Source organism: Hemitrygon akajei, chromosome 9, assembly GCF_048418815.1.
Source record: "Hemitrygon akajei chromosome 9, sHemAka1.3, whole genome shotgun sequence".
NCBI lineage: Eukaryota > Metazoa > Chordata > Chondrichthyes > Myliobatiformes > Dasyatidae > Hemitrygon > Hemitrygon akajei.
Window position 1 is genome coordinate 166,593,893 of NC_133132.1, and position 17,415 is coordinate 166,611,307.

The 17,415-nt window shown below is 42.8% G+C and overlaps 1 protein-coding gene across 1 annotated transcript in view; it reads left to right on the forward strand.

Moving 5' to 3' along the window:
* Positions 1 to 17,415, forward strand: part of dse (dermatan sulfate epimerase) — a 99,161-nt gene that overhangs the window by 65,177 nt on the left and 16,569 nt on the right. Inside the window, exon 4 of the mRNA XM_073057435.1 lies at positions 12,205 to 12,444. Coding sequence (XP_072913536.1) covers positions 12,205 to 12,444 — 240 coding nt within the window. The remainder of the gene's footprint in view (positions 1 to 12,204; positions 12,445 to 17,415) is intronic.

Below are 17,415 nucleotides of genomic sequence, written 5' to 3' on the forward strand. Positions count from 1 at the left end.
TTTACGTCAGGTCTCACCAATATACAAGAGGCCAAACCAGGAGCACTGGACACAGTAAATGGCCTCAACAGACTTACCGGCGAAGTGCTGTATACAGTTTAGACCCTGAATGGTAGTGAGGGGGGAGGTGTAAGGGCAAGTGTAGCACTTGTTCCGCTTGCAAGGGTAAGTGCCAGGAGGGAGAGCGGTGGGGAGGGATGAATGGAAAAGGTAGTCGTGTGGGGAGTGGTCCCTGTGGAAAGCAGAAAGTGGTGGAGAGGGAAAGATATGCTTGGCAACACACACAAAATGCTGGAGAAACTTAGCAAGCCAGGCAGCATCTAAGGAAAGGAGTCCCACCGAAGGGTCGCGGCTCGAAACATTGACTGTACTTTTTTCCATAGATGCTGCCTGGCCTGCTGAGTTCCTCCAGCATTTTGTGTGTGTTGCTCGGATCTCCAGCGTCTGCAAATTTTCTCTTGGTTAAGACGTGCTTGGTGGTGGGATCCCATTGGAGATGATGGAAGTTCTGGAGAATAATGAGCTGGACATGGAGGTTTGTGGGGTGGGAGATGAGGACAAAAAGAACCCTATCCCTGGTGGGGCAGCAGGAAGATGGGAGTGAGGGCAGATGTGTGAACTGCCTCACTGAACTCATATCTGCACACCTCAGCTCATTTTTGTTCCTGCCTGGTTCAGCCCTTCCTATCTACATCCGTGACATTTCGCACGCTCTTGATCTTTTCAATGATTTCAAGTTCCCTGGCCCTTATTTTCACCATGAATGTCCAGTCCCTATACACCTCCATCCCCCACCAGGAAGGCTTCAAAGCTCTCTGTTTCTTTCTGGACACCAGACCCAACCATTTCCCCTCCACCACCACTCTCCTCTATCTGGTGGAACTTGTCCTCACTCTCAATAATTTCTCCTTTGCTTCCTCCCACTTCCTTGAAACAAAAGGTGTAGCCATGGGTACTCCCATGAGTCCCAGCTTTGCCTGCCTGTTTGTTGGCTATGTCAACAGTCTATGTTTCAAACCTACACTGGTATCACTCCCCAGCTTTTCCTATGCTACATTGACAGCTGTCGTGGTGCTGCTTCCTGCACCCAAGCAGAGCTCGTCGACTTCATCCACTTTGCGTCCAACTCCCACCCTGCCCTCAATTTTACTTGGTCCATTTTCAAGTCAAGTCAAGTCAATTTTTATTGTCATTTTGACCATAACTGCTGGTACAGTGCATAGTAAAAATGAGGCAACGTTTTTCAGGACCGTGGTGTTACATGACACAGTACAAAAACTAGACTGAACTACGTAATAAAAAAAAAACACAGAGAAGGCTATACTAGACTACAGACCTACACTGGACTGCATAAAGTGCACAAAAAAAGTGCAGGCATTTACAATAAATAATAAACAGGACAGTAGGGCAAGGTGTCAGTCCAGGCTTCGGGTATTGAGGAGTCTGATAGCTTGGGGGAAGAAACTGTTATATAGTCTGGTCATAAGAGCCCGAATGCTTCGGAGCCTTTTCCCAGACGGCAGGAGGGAGAAGAGATTGTATGAGGGGTGCATGGGGTCCTTCATAATGTTGTTTTCTTTCCCCTTTCTCAATCTCCCTGTCTCTATCTCTGGAGACAGCTTATCTACTGATGTCTATTATAAACCCATGGACTCTCACAGCTACCTGGACTATAGCTCTTCCCACCCTGTTACTTGTAACAGTGCCATCCCCTTCTCTCAATTTCTCTTGTCTCCATGCATCTGCTCTCAGGATGAGTCATTTCATTCCAGAACGAAGAAGATGTCCTCCTTCAACGAAAAGAGCTTCTCTTCCACCACCATCAACACTACCCTCAACCTAATCTCTTCCATTTTGCGCACATCTGCCTCACTACATCCTCACCTACTGCCCCATCAGCCTCTATCTAGGCCTTTCGTTAGTGGATGTGCCTAGGACCCGAGGGCACTAGTTGAGTCAGTGGTAAGGAAAGCAAATGCAATGTTAGCATTCATTTTGAGAGGACTAGAATACAAAAGCAAGGATGTAATGCTGAAGCTTTGGACAGACTGAACTTATTGACTGAGTATTGTGAGCAGTTTTGGTCCCCTTATCTGAGCAATGGTGCGCTGGCATTGGAGAGGGTCTAGAGGAGATTCACCAGAATGATGCCAGGAAATAAAAAGTTAACATATGAGGACCATTTGGCACTTGGCCTGTACTTGCTGGAGTTTAGAAGAAAGTGAGGGATCTCATTAAAACGTATCAAATATTGAATGGTCTGGATAGATTGGATGTGGAGAGCACAGCCTCAGAATAGAGGAATGTCCATTTAAAACAGAAATGAGGAAAATTTTCTTCAGCCAGAGGGTGGTGAATTTGTTGAATTCTTTGCCATAGACGGCTGTGGAGGCCAAGTGGTTGGGCATATTTAAGGTGGAGGTTGATAGTTTCTTAATTAATCAAGGGGTCAAAGGTTATGGAGAGAAGGCAGGAGAATGGAGTGAGGGATCATAAATCAGACTCAATGGGCTGGATGGCCTTATTCTGCTCCTATGTGTTCTGGTCCAAAACAGTTAATTTTGTAACATATTTCAGTGAGACCAGACTCTGATTCTGAGTTAAGAGGGTTAGAGATGGTAGAATTAGGAATAAGCACAATCGTAGGAAAGGTGTGGATAAAGTCACGGGTTGTTGGGGATTAAAGTCACGCCCCATATCTCTGGGAGTGGAGTAGCCGTCACAACAGCTTATGCCTGTGGTCGTCCCTGACACGTGAGGAACCAACAAAACTCCCACATGCACTGCTGTGGCTGCTGTGTGCATTCTGCTCCATCCCTCAGCTCAGTTATGGCAATTAACCAACAGAAAGACTGATGGAGAGCGTTTGTTTCAGTGCTGGATGTGCAATTAATTCCTAAGAACCTTATCTCTCTTAGCTTCTGCCAGTTGCGCCTCAGACAGAAATACCACGTAAATCACTTTACTGAAGTTCCAAAATCTTCGCCAAAATAAATGCAAGAGTCTGTCATCTAATGTCAGTTTATTGTAAACTAAACCAAGAAGTTTAACCACCTCTCTATAACTTTTTTACTGGACCCACTTGATTACATTTTATTTATTTAGAGATATATACAGAACAGTAACAGGCCCTTTCACCCAGTGAGCCCATTCTGGCTAATTATTCATATATGACCAATTAACCTACTAACCTGTATGTCTTTAGAATATACAAAGAAACCAGAGCACTTGGAGGAAGCCCATGTGGTCCTGGGGAGAACGTACAAACTCATTACAGATTTTATATTAGTTTACGTATAATTTACTTTTTATTAAGGATGGCAAGTGCAATGTTAGCGTTCATTTCGAGTGGATGAGAATATAAAAGCAGGAATGTAATGCTGAGGATTTATAATGCGTTGGTCAGACCACATTTAGCAGTTTCGGGTTGCTTATCTAAGAAAGGATGTGCTGGCATTGGAGACGGTCCAGAGGAAATGTTCATGAGGGTAATCCCAGGAGTGGAAGTATTAATGTATAAGAAGCGTTTGATGCCTCTGGGCCTGTACTCATTGGAGTTTAGAAGAATGAGAGGGGTTGTTGTTAAAAGCTACCAAATATTGAAAGGCCTGGATACAGTAGACATGGAGAGGATGCTTCCAATAGTGGGAGAGTCTAGAACCAGATACAACATCCTCAGAATAGAAGGGCTTCCCTTTCAAACCGAGATTAGGAGGAATTTCTTTAGCCAGAGGGTAGTGAATTTGTGGGATCCATTGGCACAGGCAGCTGTCGAGGTAAGTCACCGGAGATATTTAAAGTGGAGCTTGATTGGTCCTTGATCAGCAGAGTGTCAAGGGTTTTGGGGAGAAGGCTGGAGAGCGGGGTTGAGAGGGAAAATAAGTCAGCCATGATTAAATGGCGGAGCAGACTCAATGGGCCGAAATGGCCCAATCTTGCTCCTATGCCTTATGGACTTATGGGTCTGTGGATTCCAGGTTGGGAACTCCTGGTCTAAAAGGAATATTTACTTGTAGGTTTTGGCAATGACTGTGGCAGATTCTGACAATTAAAAAGGTGGTAAATAATGTAGAGAGAAGTTGCAGGAAGGACTGGGTGGCACAGTTGGTGGAGCCACTGCCTCACGGTGCCAGAGAACAGCATTCAGTCCTGACGCTGGCTGAGTCTGTATGGAGTCTGCACGTTCTCTCTATGACCTATGGATCTCCTCCAGGTTCTCTAGTTCCTTCCCACATCCCAAAGAAATGCTGGTTGGTGGGTCACCGCAAAATTATCCCTCGTCTGTAAGTGATCGTAAAACCTTAGGTGAGTTGCTTTGGAAATGGGGAGAATAAAAGAAAATGGGATTATTATAAGATTCTTAAATGAGTACTTAGAGCTGCTGGATTTTAGACTTGAAAGTTCTAGTTACCTTTTAAATGAAAATATTTTTCCTGATTGAATTACTTCACTTTGCATAGTTTTCTGAAACATAGTCTGCAAATGTGTTGTTATTGTGCAGTGTCCAAAAGCTCATTTAGTAAACCGGTGAGAATATTGGAATAGGTGGGGTTTAATAAACCTCTTAACCAAGTGTTTCTAATGATGGGGGAGTTAACACAAAGCACAATGAGACAAAAGACTATTGATAACTTAAGGAGCCAGATATGCTAAACCTATCCTGTTGCACTGATTCCTCACCTGTTATAGGCAAAGAAAAATCTGGGAACTACAGTCTGTAACGTCTGTGGTAGGGAAGTTATTAGAGAGGATTCTGAAGGATACATCTGTAAAGACAGCTGTTGATTAGACGTAGAGTGTCTTCATGTATATAAGATCATGTCTTCCAAACTTGATTGAGTTTCTTGTTGACTGACTTACTGCCTGTTACACCACTGGTAGTTAGGGCAGCAATGAAGGTCCTCCAACTCTGTCTGTATAAAAGGATTCTTCATTGCTGTTTCCATAGCAATTGTTTTTTGACCAGTCAGGGTTGTTAGTCCTGAGATGAACCCCTGAACCTGAGGACTGGTGGACCACTCTTAGGCTGATCTCTTTCCTTTGACCCGTTTGGTATGGGTGACCCTACCAACAGTCAAAGCACAAGGCTCTAACTCCAGCCAACATAGCTCTCCAGGTCATTGAGGCACGCAAGCCTCCAAACACTACAACGAGGTGGTGGCTCTCTTGGAGATTTCTTGAGGTGACCAAGAAAGCTGATGAGGGTGGGTTGGTAGACATGGTTGATACGGGCTTCAGTAAGGTCTTTGATAAGATTCCATGTGGTAAGCTGCTCTGGAAGATTACATCGCATGGAATCCATGGGGACTGAGCTAAATGGGTACAGAATTAGCTCAATGGTAGAGAGGAGAGGGGGTGATGGGTGAAGGTTGTTTCTCATACCGGAACTGCTGGACCTATTGTTGTTTGTCAATGATGTGGATAAGAATGTAAGTTTGGTTAGTACATTTGAAGACAACATTAGAATAGTTGGTATAGTGGAGAATGAAGGTTATAAAAATTACAGGAGAATTTTGATCAGCTGAATAAGTGGGCCAAGGAATGGCAAATAGAATTTAATTTGGTTAAGTGAGAGATATTTCATCTTGGAAAGTCGGATCTAGGTAGGACTTCCACAGTGAACGTCATGGCCCTGCAGAACATCAAGGCTTGAGGACCTTGGAATACAAGGTTGCTAGGAAGTGATGTCACAGATGGACAATATGGTGAAGAAGGCCTTGTCTTGTGAATAGAAGGCCATGATGTGGATGCACAGAACACTGGTTGGTGAGGCTGCACTTGGAATATTGTGTTCAGTTTTGGTTGCCTGCTGTAGGAAAGATGTTTCTAAACTGGAAAGAGTGCAGAAAAAAATTCCAAGGATTATTCCAGGATTTGAGGGATTGAGTTATATGAAGAAGTTGGGCATGCAAGGCATTAGAATGTAGGAATCAGGGGTGATCTTCTTGAAGTGTATAAATTCACAGGGTGAATGCACTCTAGTTCTTCTTCCCCCAAACCTGGGGAAAAAAACTGAGGGCATTGGTTTAACACAAAATTGAGTGCTAACTTTTATTTTAACACAAAGAGTGACATCTATGTGGAACGAGGTACCAGAGGAAGTGATTGTGGGATGCAGATTAACAACTTTTAAAAGACAGCTGGACAGGTACATGCTTTGGAATGGCTAAGAAGTTTATGGTCCAAGTGCTGGCAAATGTGACTGACTTGGATGGGGCAGGTTGGCTTGGACCATTGGGCCTGTTTCTGTGCTGCATAAGTTGGTGACCTGCAGCAATCACCTGCCCCGATTTTCTTTCTTCTTGACCACACCTAAGAGGTAACCCACAATGCAACCTGAGCATTATGGCTGAGCCACTGCCCCAGACCACTCTGATGGTTTTAGATAACTTGGCAGAAAAATTGGAGGTTTTATAATAGTCTCTAATAGTCAGCCACATTTAAAGACTAGTCACCTTAAAATAATTATAAAGTCTAGAATTCTAAGAAATAATTAAATAGTTAAAATGAAGTTAAATCATTCAGACATTCTAAGAGCATAAGACATAGGAGCAGGAGCAGGCCACTCAGCCCATCGAGTTTGCTTTGCCATTTTATCATGGCTGATCCAATTTTCCTTTCAGCCCCAATCTCCTGCTTTCTCCTGTATCCCTTCATGCCCTGACCAATCAAGAATCTGTCAACCTCTGCCTTAAATATACATAGAGACTTGGCCTCCACAGTTGCCTGTGGCAAAGCATTCCACAGATTCACCATTCTCTGGCTAAAGAAATTCCTCCACATCTCTGTTCTAAAAGGATGTCCCTCTATTCTGAGGCTGTGTAAAGTAGACTTTACTTACCCATCATTGAAATGATCCCGCTACCTATTGACTCACTTTCAAGGGCTCTTCATCTCACATTCTCATTGTTTGTTGCTTATTTATTTACTATTATTATCTTTCTTTTTGTATTTGCATGGTTTGTGGTCTTTTGCACACTGGTTGGACACCCAAGTTGGTGTGGTCTTTCATTGATCCTGTTATGGGTAGTATTATATGGATTTATTGAGCATGCCCATAAGAAGACACAATCTCAGGGTTTATGGTGACATATATGTACTTTAATAATAAATGTGCTTTGAACTTTGAAGTTAGTTGCACAGGACTGTTAGCTTCATTCAAATGAAGTGTATCAAGCCATTCCCTTAGCCCCCTAGATGCTCTAACATAGAGTTCAGGGATGAGATTATCTGCGGAGCAGCACTTTATCTCCAACTCTCGTGTGAGTCCGACATGAGCTAAGTCTTAAAAACAACAGTCAGCTCAGTTTACTGCCTGGTGGCAACACACTGTGTATTCTATTAAAACTGCATTGCTGAATTGATATATTGGTTTGGCATCTCTCACTGTGTTAGTAGAGACCCACCTAAGGTAGGAAGGTACCCGGCCCAGTCGTGCAAAGACCCTGACAAAACGACAGCATCGGGAGTAGCAACAAAGAGGTCGATGTTCCACCACGGATACCAGGGCACTGGCATCCTATTCCTTGCAGGCAGCAGCTTAGAAACCCGGGCTGGAGAAGCAAGTGGCAGATCTGTCCTATCCAATAAGGAATGCAAAGCAGTCAGGTTTAAAATGGAAGCAGCAGGACCTAAAGTAATTAGTATTTCAATTAGTTTACCTAAAAGTTGTTTTAAGTCTTATGATGAGCTGTGTTCATTGTCATGGGAGAGTGTGATCAGAACCCTGGCTAAATGATTTGAGTCTGACGTCACTTCAGAATCAGGTTTAATATCACTGACGTACCATACCGTGCAAAAGTCTTAGGCACATATGTAAAGCTCGGGTGCTTAAGACTTTTGCACAGTACTGTATTTGTCAACATGTTGCAGCGAGCGTGTTTGTAAATCTGGTGAGAACAAAGGATGTTGGGAATGGTGAGACTGGAGTACTGCAGGAGGGGTGTGGGGCAGATGGCAGAGAAGGAGTGCCAGGGACAGGGGGTGGTGTGGGTGCAGATACACCCAGCCCTGAGACAATAGGCAAGGCCATTTGATTCCAAACAATTGTTTTTTTTGATCATTTCTGAATGCCTTTTTGGTGCTTCCTGCTCCCCTCCCCTTTTTGCAACCTTGACTTCTCTCTCACTGCCCCCTTCCCACTCTCAGTCCACAATAGAGACCCATATCAGAATCAGGTTTAACATCGCTCACATATGTTCCTAAAATGCTTAAAGTAGGGAAAACGCCTTTCCCATAAGACCATAGGATATTGAATTGAATTGACTTTATTACTTGCATCCTTCATATACATGAGGAATAAAAATCTTTATGTTACGTCTCTGTCTAAATGTGCAATTTATAGTAATTTATAATAGATTGTATGTACAGTTACTATAACATGGAAGTACAATGTTATCAGCATGAACTAATCAGTCTGATGGCCTGATGGAAGAAGCTGTCCCGGAGCCTGTTGGTCCAGGCTTTAATGCTGCGGTACAGTTAGAGGTAGAATTAGGCAATTTTGCTCATCGAGTCTGTTCCACTGTTCAATCATGGCTGATTTATTATACCTCTCAACCCCATTCTCCTGCTTGCTCCTCATAACCTTCAATAGCCTTACTAATCTAGAACTTATCAAGCTGTGCTTTAAAAACATATACCCAATGGCTTGGCCTCCACAGTTGTCTGTGGGAATTCATTGCACACACGTTCATCACCCCCGGCTCATCTTCGTTCTAAAGGGACATCCTTGTATTCTGAGCCTGTATCTTCTGGTCCTAGAGCACCCACTCCTCTCCGCAAGATGGGAAACATCCTCTCCACATCCACTCTATCTAGACCTTTCAAAAGATCTATCCCCTCATTCTTCTAAACTCCAGTGAATACAGGTACAGAACCACCAAATGCTTTTCATATGTTTACCCCTAATGCATTTCTGTGAACTGTTTAATCAGTTCACTTTTTCAAATCTTTGCAAAAGTTGTAATTCATGTGAAAAGATAAAAAGAAGAGATACCACTAGGGGGTGCTGCTGTTACATTGGGAACGCAGTTCAAAGTTTGTTTCAAGGGAAGGAATCCACTTACAGAAACTGGCCAGGAAACTATCCTTGAAATATGCATATCTTATTAATCACTGCTATTTTCACAAAGCGTGCCATCTCACAACGATCAACAAAGAATATATTTTACCAAAAATGTATCAATTAAACCTTTTAAAATATTTCCAAGTTAAATTTACTATCAAAGTACATATGTATATGTCACCCTGGGATTTATTTTCTTGTGGGCATAGTCAATAAATTCATAATAGAATAATAACCTTAGCAGAATCAATGAAAGACCACACCAACTTGAGCACTCAACTAGTGTACTAAATAAATAAGCAATAAATATTGAGAACGAGTTGAAGAGTGCCTGAAAGTGACTTGATATTTATCCCAAAATATGCTATTCTAGAACAAATTACCGTACTTGAAAAATTATTGGGCCAACCATTATTTAACACATAACTGCTGGAATTGACAGTACTTTTCATGTGATTCTCATTCAAAAAATTAGGTTGTGAGGTGAGGTGAGATTTCATAATGAAATATCTCCATCATGGGAGAGGAACTCACTTATTTTTGGATTCCAGTGTATCAAATGTCTAAGTGTTATATTATCAAAGTACACATACAGTATGTTACCATATCCTACAGTCAGATTCATTTCTTGCAGACATTTGGAGGAAAATAAAAAAAACAATAGAATTTTAAAAAACAATACATGAACAAAAAATGACAACCAACCAACGTGCAGAAGATGGCAATTTGTGCAAATAGAAAAATAATACTGAAAACTTGAGTTGTAAAGAGTCCTGGAAAGTGAGTCTATAGGTTGTAGAATCAGTTCAGAGTCGTGATGAGTACAGTTATCCATGCCGGTTCAGGACCCTGATGGTCGTAGGGTAATAGCTGTTCCTGAATCTGGTGATGTGGGGCCTGATGTTTCTGGACCCATCTCCAGCCTGATGGTGGTAGCGAGAATAGACACGTAGTGCACAGTGGTAGGTATTTGACTCGACAACTCCACAGTGGCTTCAGCACTGATTCTCATTCAGACATTTTCATCTGCATTCTCCTCTGTAGCTAAATTGCTGCAGTTCTTTAATTCCAGACTGCAATCGCATGTTCAGATCTGGGTCATAAACTGCAATCATATTGACATTACAACGTGATACTTATCAAAGGTCTTCTGAAACCACAAACAGAATATATAGACAGACAGACATACTTTATCGATCCCAAGGGAAATTGGGTTTTGTTACAGTCGCACCAACCAAGAATAGTGTAGAAATATAGCAATATAAAACCATAAATAATTAAATAATAATAGGTAAATCATGCCAAGTGGAAATAAGTCCAGGACCAGCCTATTGGCTCAGGGTGTCTGACACTCCAAGGGAGGATTTGCAGAGTTTGATGGCCACAGGCAGGAATGACTTCCTATGACACTCAGTGTTACATCTCGGTGGAATGAGTCTCTGGCTGAATGTACTCCTGTGCCTAACCAGTACATTATGGAGTGGATGCGAGACATTGTCCAAGATGGCATGCAACTTGGACAGCATCCTCTTTTCAGACACCACCGTCAGAGAGTCCAGTTCCACCCCCACAACATCACTGGCCTTACGAATGAGTTTGTTGATTCTGTTGGTGTCTGCTACCCTCAGACTGCTACCCCAGCACACAACAGCAAACATGATAGCACTGGCCATCACAGTCTCAAAGAACATCCTCAGCATCGTCCGGCAGATGTTAAAGGACCTCAGTCTCCTCAGGAAGTAGAGGAGACTCAGGCTCTGACCCTTCTTGTAGATAGCCTCAGTGTTCTTTGACCAGTCCAGTTTATTGTCAATTCGTATCCCCAGGTATTTGTAATCCTCCACTATGTCTACACTGACCCCTTGGATGGAAACAGGGGTCACCGGTGCCTTAGCCCTCCTCAGGTCCACCACCAGCTCCTTAGTCTTTTTCACATTAAGCTGCAGGTGAGTGTCACACGTATACACACAGTGGCCATTTTATTAGGTACACCTGACAATAACTCAATGCATAAATGCATGCAGACATGGTCAAGAGGTTCAGACCAAATATCAGAATGGGGTAGAAATGTCATCTAAGTGACTATTACCATGGAATGATTGTTGATGCCAGACTGGGTTGTTTGAGTATCTCAGAAACTGCTGATCTCCTGGGATTTTCTCTGTGATTTACAGAGAATGGTGTGAAAAGCAAAAAGCATCCAGTGAGCAGCAGTTCTGTGCGTGAAAATGCCTTGTTAGTGAGAGAGGTGAAAGGAGAATGGCCAGATTGGTTCAAGCTGCCAGGAAGGTGGCAGTAACTCAAATAACCACGCATTACAACAGTGGTGGATAGAAGAGCATCTATGAATGTACAAGATGTCAAAACTTGAAGTAGATGGGCTACAGTAGCAGAAAACCACAGAGTTACACCCAATGGCCACTCTATTAGGTACAGGAGGTACCCAATAAAGTGGACACTGAAAGAATGTCACATTTCCTTCGAATAAACTTACTTTTTCTTTAAAAGAAATCAACGAGATGGTCAAATATATATCATGTTTTTAGTTCATGGCTACTTTTTTCTATTACATCTTTCAGTGAGGATTATTCTTCCCCAATATAAACACAAGTGGGTCTGTGAATGCTGAAATCTTGAGCAACACACACAAAACCCAGGACAAGATAGGACAAGGTCAGCATGGTTTCCTTAAGGTTCCTGCTTGACGAAACTATTGGAATTCTTTGAGGAGATTACATGTAGGATAGATAAAGGGGATGCAGTGAATGTTGTATATTTGGACTTTCAGAAGGCCTTTGACAAGGTGCCACTCATGAGGCTGCTTACCAAGTTAACAGCCCATGGTATTACAGGAAGGTTACTGGCATGGTTGGATTTTTTCTTTTTCATGTTAAACAGTAGCATTACAAGAGTTTTCCAGAGTTCTCAGGCTGGTTCATTCTTCCATTTTGAAGACGGGAATGAGATGATCTACCTCCCAGTTCTCTGGAACTCCTCCTATTTCTAATTAATGTTATTGAACAAAAAATTCTGCAACTGCTCACAAGTAGTATTGGATATGCTTTGAAAGTGCCAAATTGAGCTATTTATTATGTTGCCTTACTCAAATGGCTTCTTTCTCATTTTAACCCCTTCAGGTTTCCTCCAAGAAGCTTACTTATGGGCAAAACAGGTTATCATTATTCTGGAGAAGTCGATGGTTTTGCTAAAGGACATTAAGGATGGATCCTTGAACGAAGGTGTGGCTTATGGCAGTTACACCACAAGATCTCTGTTCCAGTACATGTTTCTGGTGAAAAGGCATTTCAACATCAGCCATTTCAGTCATCCCTGGGTTAAGCAGCATTTTGCATTCTATTATAGGACCGTGCTTCCAGGTAAGAGTCGTCATGTCATTGTTATTGGGCTATCTAACGTGGAGACAGGGCCTTCAGTCCACTGAGATAATGTTGGTCATCAAGTCTCTGTCTATACTCGTTCCATGTTCCAGTACTTGGCCTGCAGCCCTCCAGGCCAAGTTTTCATCTAAGTGATGTGAAAAGAGCTTCTGGCACATTGGCATTCAAAAATTGAAGTACTGAGTACAGGGACAATTGAATAGGCCAGGACTTTATTCCCTGGAATGTAGAAGATTTAGACCACAAGACTTATTTTGTTAGCCACAGTCATTGTACCTTTAGAATACTTCTTCCTCTTTGCAATGTATATATCCTGTGCCTTCCAAACTGCTTCCAGAAACTCCAGCCATTGCTGCTCTGCCATCATCCCTGTCAGTGTTCTTTTCCAATCAATTCTGGCCAGCTCTCAAGCCTCTGTAATTCCCTTTACTCCACTGTAATACTGATACACCTGACCTTCTCCTTCTCAAACTTCAGGGTGAATTAAGGGGAGATTTGATATGCAAATTATGAGGGGTATAGATAGAGTAAATGCAAGCAGGCTTTTCCCACTGAGGTTGGGTGGGACTACTACTAGATGTCATCTGTGAAGGGTGAATTTGACATCAGTAGTGGGAAAGTTATTGGAAGGTATTCTAAGGGACCAGACATATAAGTATTTCGCTAGACATGGAATGGTTTAGGATAGTCAGCATGGCTTTGTGCATGATAGGTCATGTCTAACAAATCTTATGGAGTTATTCAAAGAAGTTACCAGGAAAGCTGATGAAGGCAAGGCATTGGATGTTATCTACATGGCATTTGATAAGGTCCTCTATAGGTTGGTCAAGAAGGCTAAGTTGCTCAGCATTCATGATGAGATAGGATATTGGGTTAGACGTTGGCTTTGTGGGAGAAGCCAATGAGTGGTCATAGATGGAGGCCTGCTGAGTGCCTGCTGGGTCCATTGTTGTTTGTCATCCATATCATGTGATTAACTGGATCAGCAAACTTCCGGATGACACCGATATTGGGGGTGCAGTGGACAGTGAGGAAGACCATCAGGGCTTGCAGCTGGATCGGGACCAGCTGGAAACATGGGCTGAAAAAATGGCAGGTAGAATTTAATGCAGACAAGTGTGAGGTTTCTCACTCTGGTAGGACCAACCATGGTAGGTCTTACACAGTGAACGGTAGGGCACTGAGGAGTGCTGTAGAACAAAGGGATCTGGGAATAAAGGTCCATAATTAATTGAAAGTGGTATTATAGGTAGATGGGTCGTAAAGAAAGCTTTTGGTATATTGGCCTTCATAAATCAAAGAATTGAGTACAGGAGATGGAGTGTTATGTTGAAGTTGTATAAGACATTGGTGAGGCCTAATTTGGAGTATTGTGTTATTATGTTGCCAGCAACAATGAATATAAAATTGAGTCAGGTTTTATAAACAAACATAAACATTTATTAAACTCTGCTCAACAGAAGTGCAAAGTGAACAAACGACTAACTTAACCGGAAGTTAACTGCTGTACGGCAAATTTAACAAACAGCCAAACTCTGGAATAGTTCTTAAATTTAAACACAGTCTTAAAGTGGTAAATTTGCAAGTCCAAGTGATTTATACAGTCAGTAAAGAGAGACTTCCCTGAAAACTGATTTCTTCGAAGTAACGATGATCTGCTGATCCCACAGCCGAGTGATGCCTTGTCCAAAGGATTCGCGACGAAATAAATAAAACAGCTTAAAGGAACTGACCTTTTTGCTGGAGGGTGAACACTGCACAAACCTTCCTGATCCTGCAGGGGTTACCTCAGATGCAGGTCACTATTCCTGAACGAAGATTCAATAAGGTCGATCCTTAACAAAACCGCCAAACAACACCAACTTTACTTAATCCTTCGGGTTCCTGTACTTTGCCAAAGCCTCCACTCTCCAACCAGACTGTAAAGGTAAATCAAAGATGCAACAAACCAGAACTGGCAGCGATTGGCAAAACTGCTGGCACAATGGTTTTTGCTCCTTACAATAGAAAGTAAAAACTCCACTTTAAAACGAAACTGCGTCATGAGACGAATACGCAGCAACACTAACTAATGAACTGACTATCGAACTAACTAACGAATTGACTATCGAACTAACCTACGTCACAACAAGGGTTTCCCGTTATATACCTGTTGAAACATTACATCACGTGACCACACACCGGTGGGAAAATTACATCATGTGACCTTACACTGGCCGGAAAATTACATCGCCCCACCATCACAAGATACTCAATTACATCATGGTCATAAGACAAACACAAGATACCCACGGGGTATGTAACAGTGTGCAGTTTTGGTCACCTACCTACAGGAAGAATGTAAATAAGGCTGAAAGAGTGCAGAGAAAATTTACAAGGATGTTGCCAGGACTGGAGGATCTGAACTATATGGAAGGATTGAATAGGATTGGACTTTATTCCCCGGAACACAGAAGATTAAGGGGAGATTTGATAGAGGTATACAGATTATGAGGGGACAGATAGAATAAATGCAAGCAGGCTTTTTCCACTGATGTTCATTGGGACTACAATCAGAGGTCATGGGTAAAGGGTGAAAGTTGAAATGTTTAAGGGAAACATGAGGGAAAACTTCTTCACTGATGGTTGTGAGAGTGTGGAATGAGCTGCCAGTGACAGTGATGCATACTAGCTCAATTTCAATGTTTAAGGGACGTTTGGACAGGTAAGGGTATGGAGAGCAATGGTCCCAGTGCAGGTCGATGGGACTAGACAGATTTAATGTTTTGGCATGGACTAGATGGGCTGAAGGGCCTGTTTATGTGTTGTACTTTTCTATGACTCTAATTACCCAAGTTACATGAGAGTAGCTGTCTCCATTGTCTCCTGGAGCAGTTTGATCCCCATTGCATTTCTCAAATATCTTTCCCAAATTACCTCTAAATCTCTAATCCCATTCCTTAAATGTTATTTATTTACTGTACTAGTGAGCATTGTGATTAGGGCATCACTTTTACAGTGGCAGCTGGGTTTCAATTATCTCTGCTCTCTGTGAGGAGTTTATATGTTCTCCCCATGGTCAGGTAGGTTACCTACAGGTGCTCCTGTTTCCTGTCACAGTCTGAGGTTTCCCACAGTCCGAGTCTGTGGGCGTGCTATGTTGGTGCTGGAAGTGTGACAACACCTTCGGACTGTCCCCAGCACAGTCCTTGCTGACTTAATTCGATCTGATGCAAGTGATGCATTTCACTGTGTTGGACACGTGGGTTATGACCAAAGGAAAAATGACTGGAAAATGGTCAGCACTTACCTGCAAGGGTGTTTATAGGTACATCACAAATTAAACCTACACAAATTGTCGAAGATAGTGAAAAGAAAACTTCCAATATTTACGAAAAGATATCTAGCAGAAAACACAATAATAGTTTTGTACAATTTTGTCCAGTGTGGGTCCCTGGCAGTTTCAGTCTCCCTCTGCCACTGACAGCAATGAGCCCCATTTATTAGGCACCAGGACACACCATCCTTAATTACCCACAGAGTTAATGTAAAGCTACACATGAATTGGAATATGATGCACCCCACAATGTAATTACAATCACATTACAAAATAAACTATTTTCTACCGCAAATGCAGTATACAAACATATACATGTCCCCATTACCAAAGAAATGGAATATTCCTCTGTGAGTGGGGGGAAAGGCATCAGAAGGCCAACCTGAGAGTATCAGCCCTCATGGAGATACACCGGGGAAGAGGTGTGTACACTAGGCATAATGACAGAGCATGACGTGTGTGTGTGTGTGTGTGTGCGTGCGTGCGTACGTGCGTGCGTGCGTGTGTGTGTGTGTGTGTGTGTGTGTGTGCGTGCGTGCGTGCGTGCGTGCGTGCGTGCGTGTGTGTGTGTGTGTGTGTGTGTGTGTGTGCGTACGTGCGTGCGTGCGTGCGTGTGTGTGTGTGTGTGTGTGTGAAGAGTACATTTACATAAAAGTAATCCTTATTCTTTATGTTTAAATAGTGTACAAGAGGGACAATGAGGCACTGTTCATGGGCCATCAGAAATCGGATGGCAGAGGGGAAAAGGTTGTTTCTGTGTGTTTTCAGGCTCCTGTACTCCTCTCCAATGACAAGAGGGCATGCCCTGGATGGTGAGGGACCTTCTTGAGGCATCACCTCCTCAGCACTCATTTTGCAGACCAGACATTTTGGAGTCCTGGGAAAATTCATGATCGTTCTGAGCCAAGAAGCCAGAAACTCTTGTGCCTGGCCTCAATTTCATGTGGGTTGTGATCAGCAGGTCTAGCACTGCCCGGTTCATTGCAGTGGTCAAGAAACAATGAAACTGTGCTTTAACCTTTGTTTTAATTAATGTTGAATCACAGAGCTACATTTTAACTGTTTCTAATTGACTGTTTATTGGGACAAAAGACCATCAGGGTGTTCCTGTTTGGGCTTTGGTTTAGGCTGCTCAAGAGCATAGACACTACAGCACGGTGCAGGTTGTTTGGCCCACGAGGTTGACCTGACCTTGTAACCTACTCTAACCCTTCCCTCCCACACAGCCCACATAGAAAAATCTATCATCCATCTGCCTATCTGAGTCTCTTAAATGTCCCTAATATATCTGCCTCTTCCACCACCCTGGCAGAGCGTTCCATGTACATACCAGCCTGTGTAAAAAAAACTTACCTCTACACTTTCCTTCAATCACCTTAAAATTATACTCCTTCATATTGGCCATTTCCGCCTGAGAAAAAAATCTCTGGCTGTCCATTCATCTATTGGGTGACACGGTAGAGATATGTCTCTACCAAAGGAGGTGAAAGGTGCTCCTTCTCTCTGCTAGTTTGCTGGACACCTATGGACAAGGGTAGCACCTGTTTAGCCCCCCCCCACCCCCCCAATCAGGGTCACATGAAGCCCTGGGAGCAGGTGTTGGATATCAACGAGTACTGGTTGTGCAACCACTG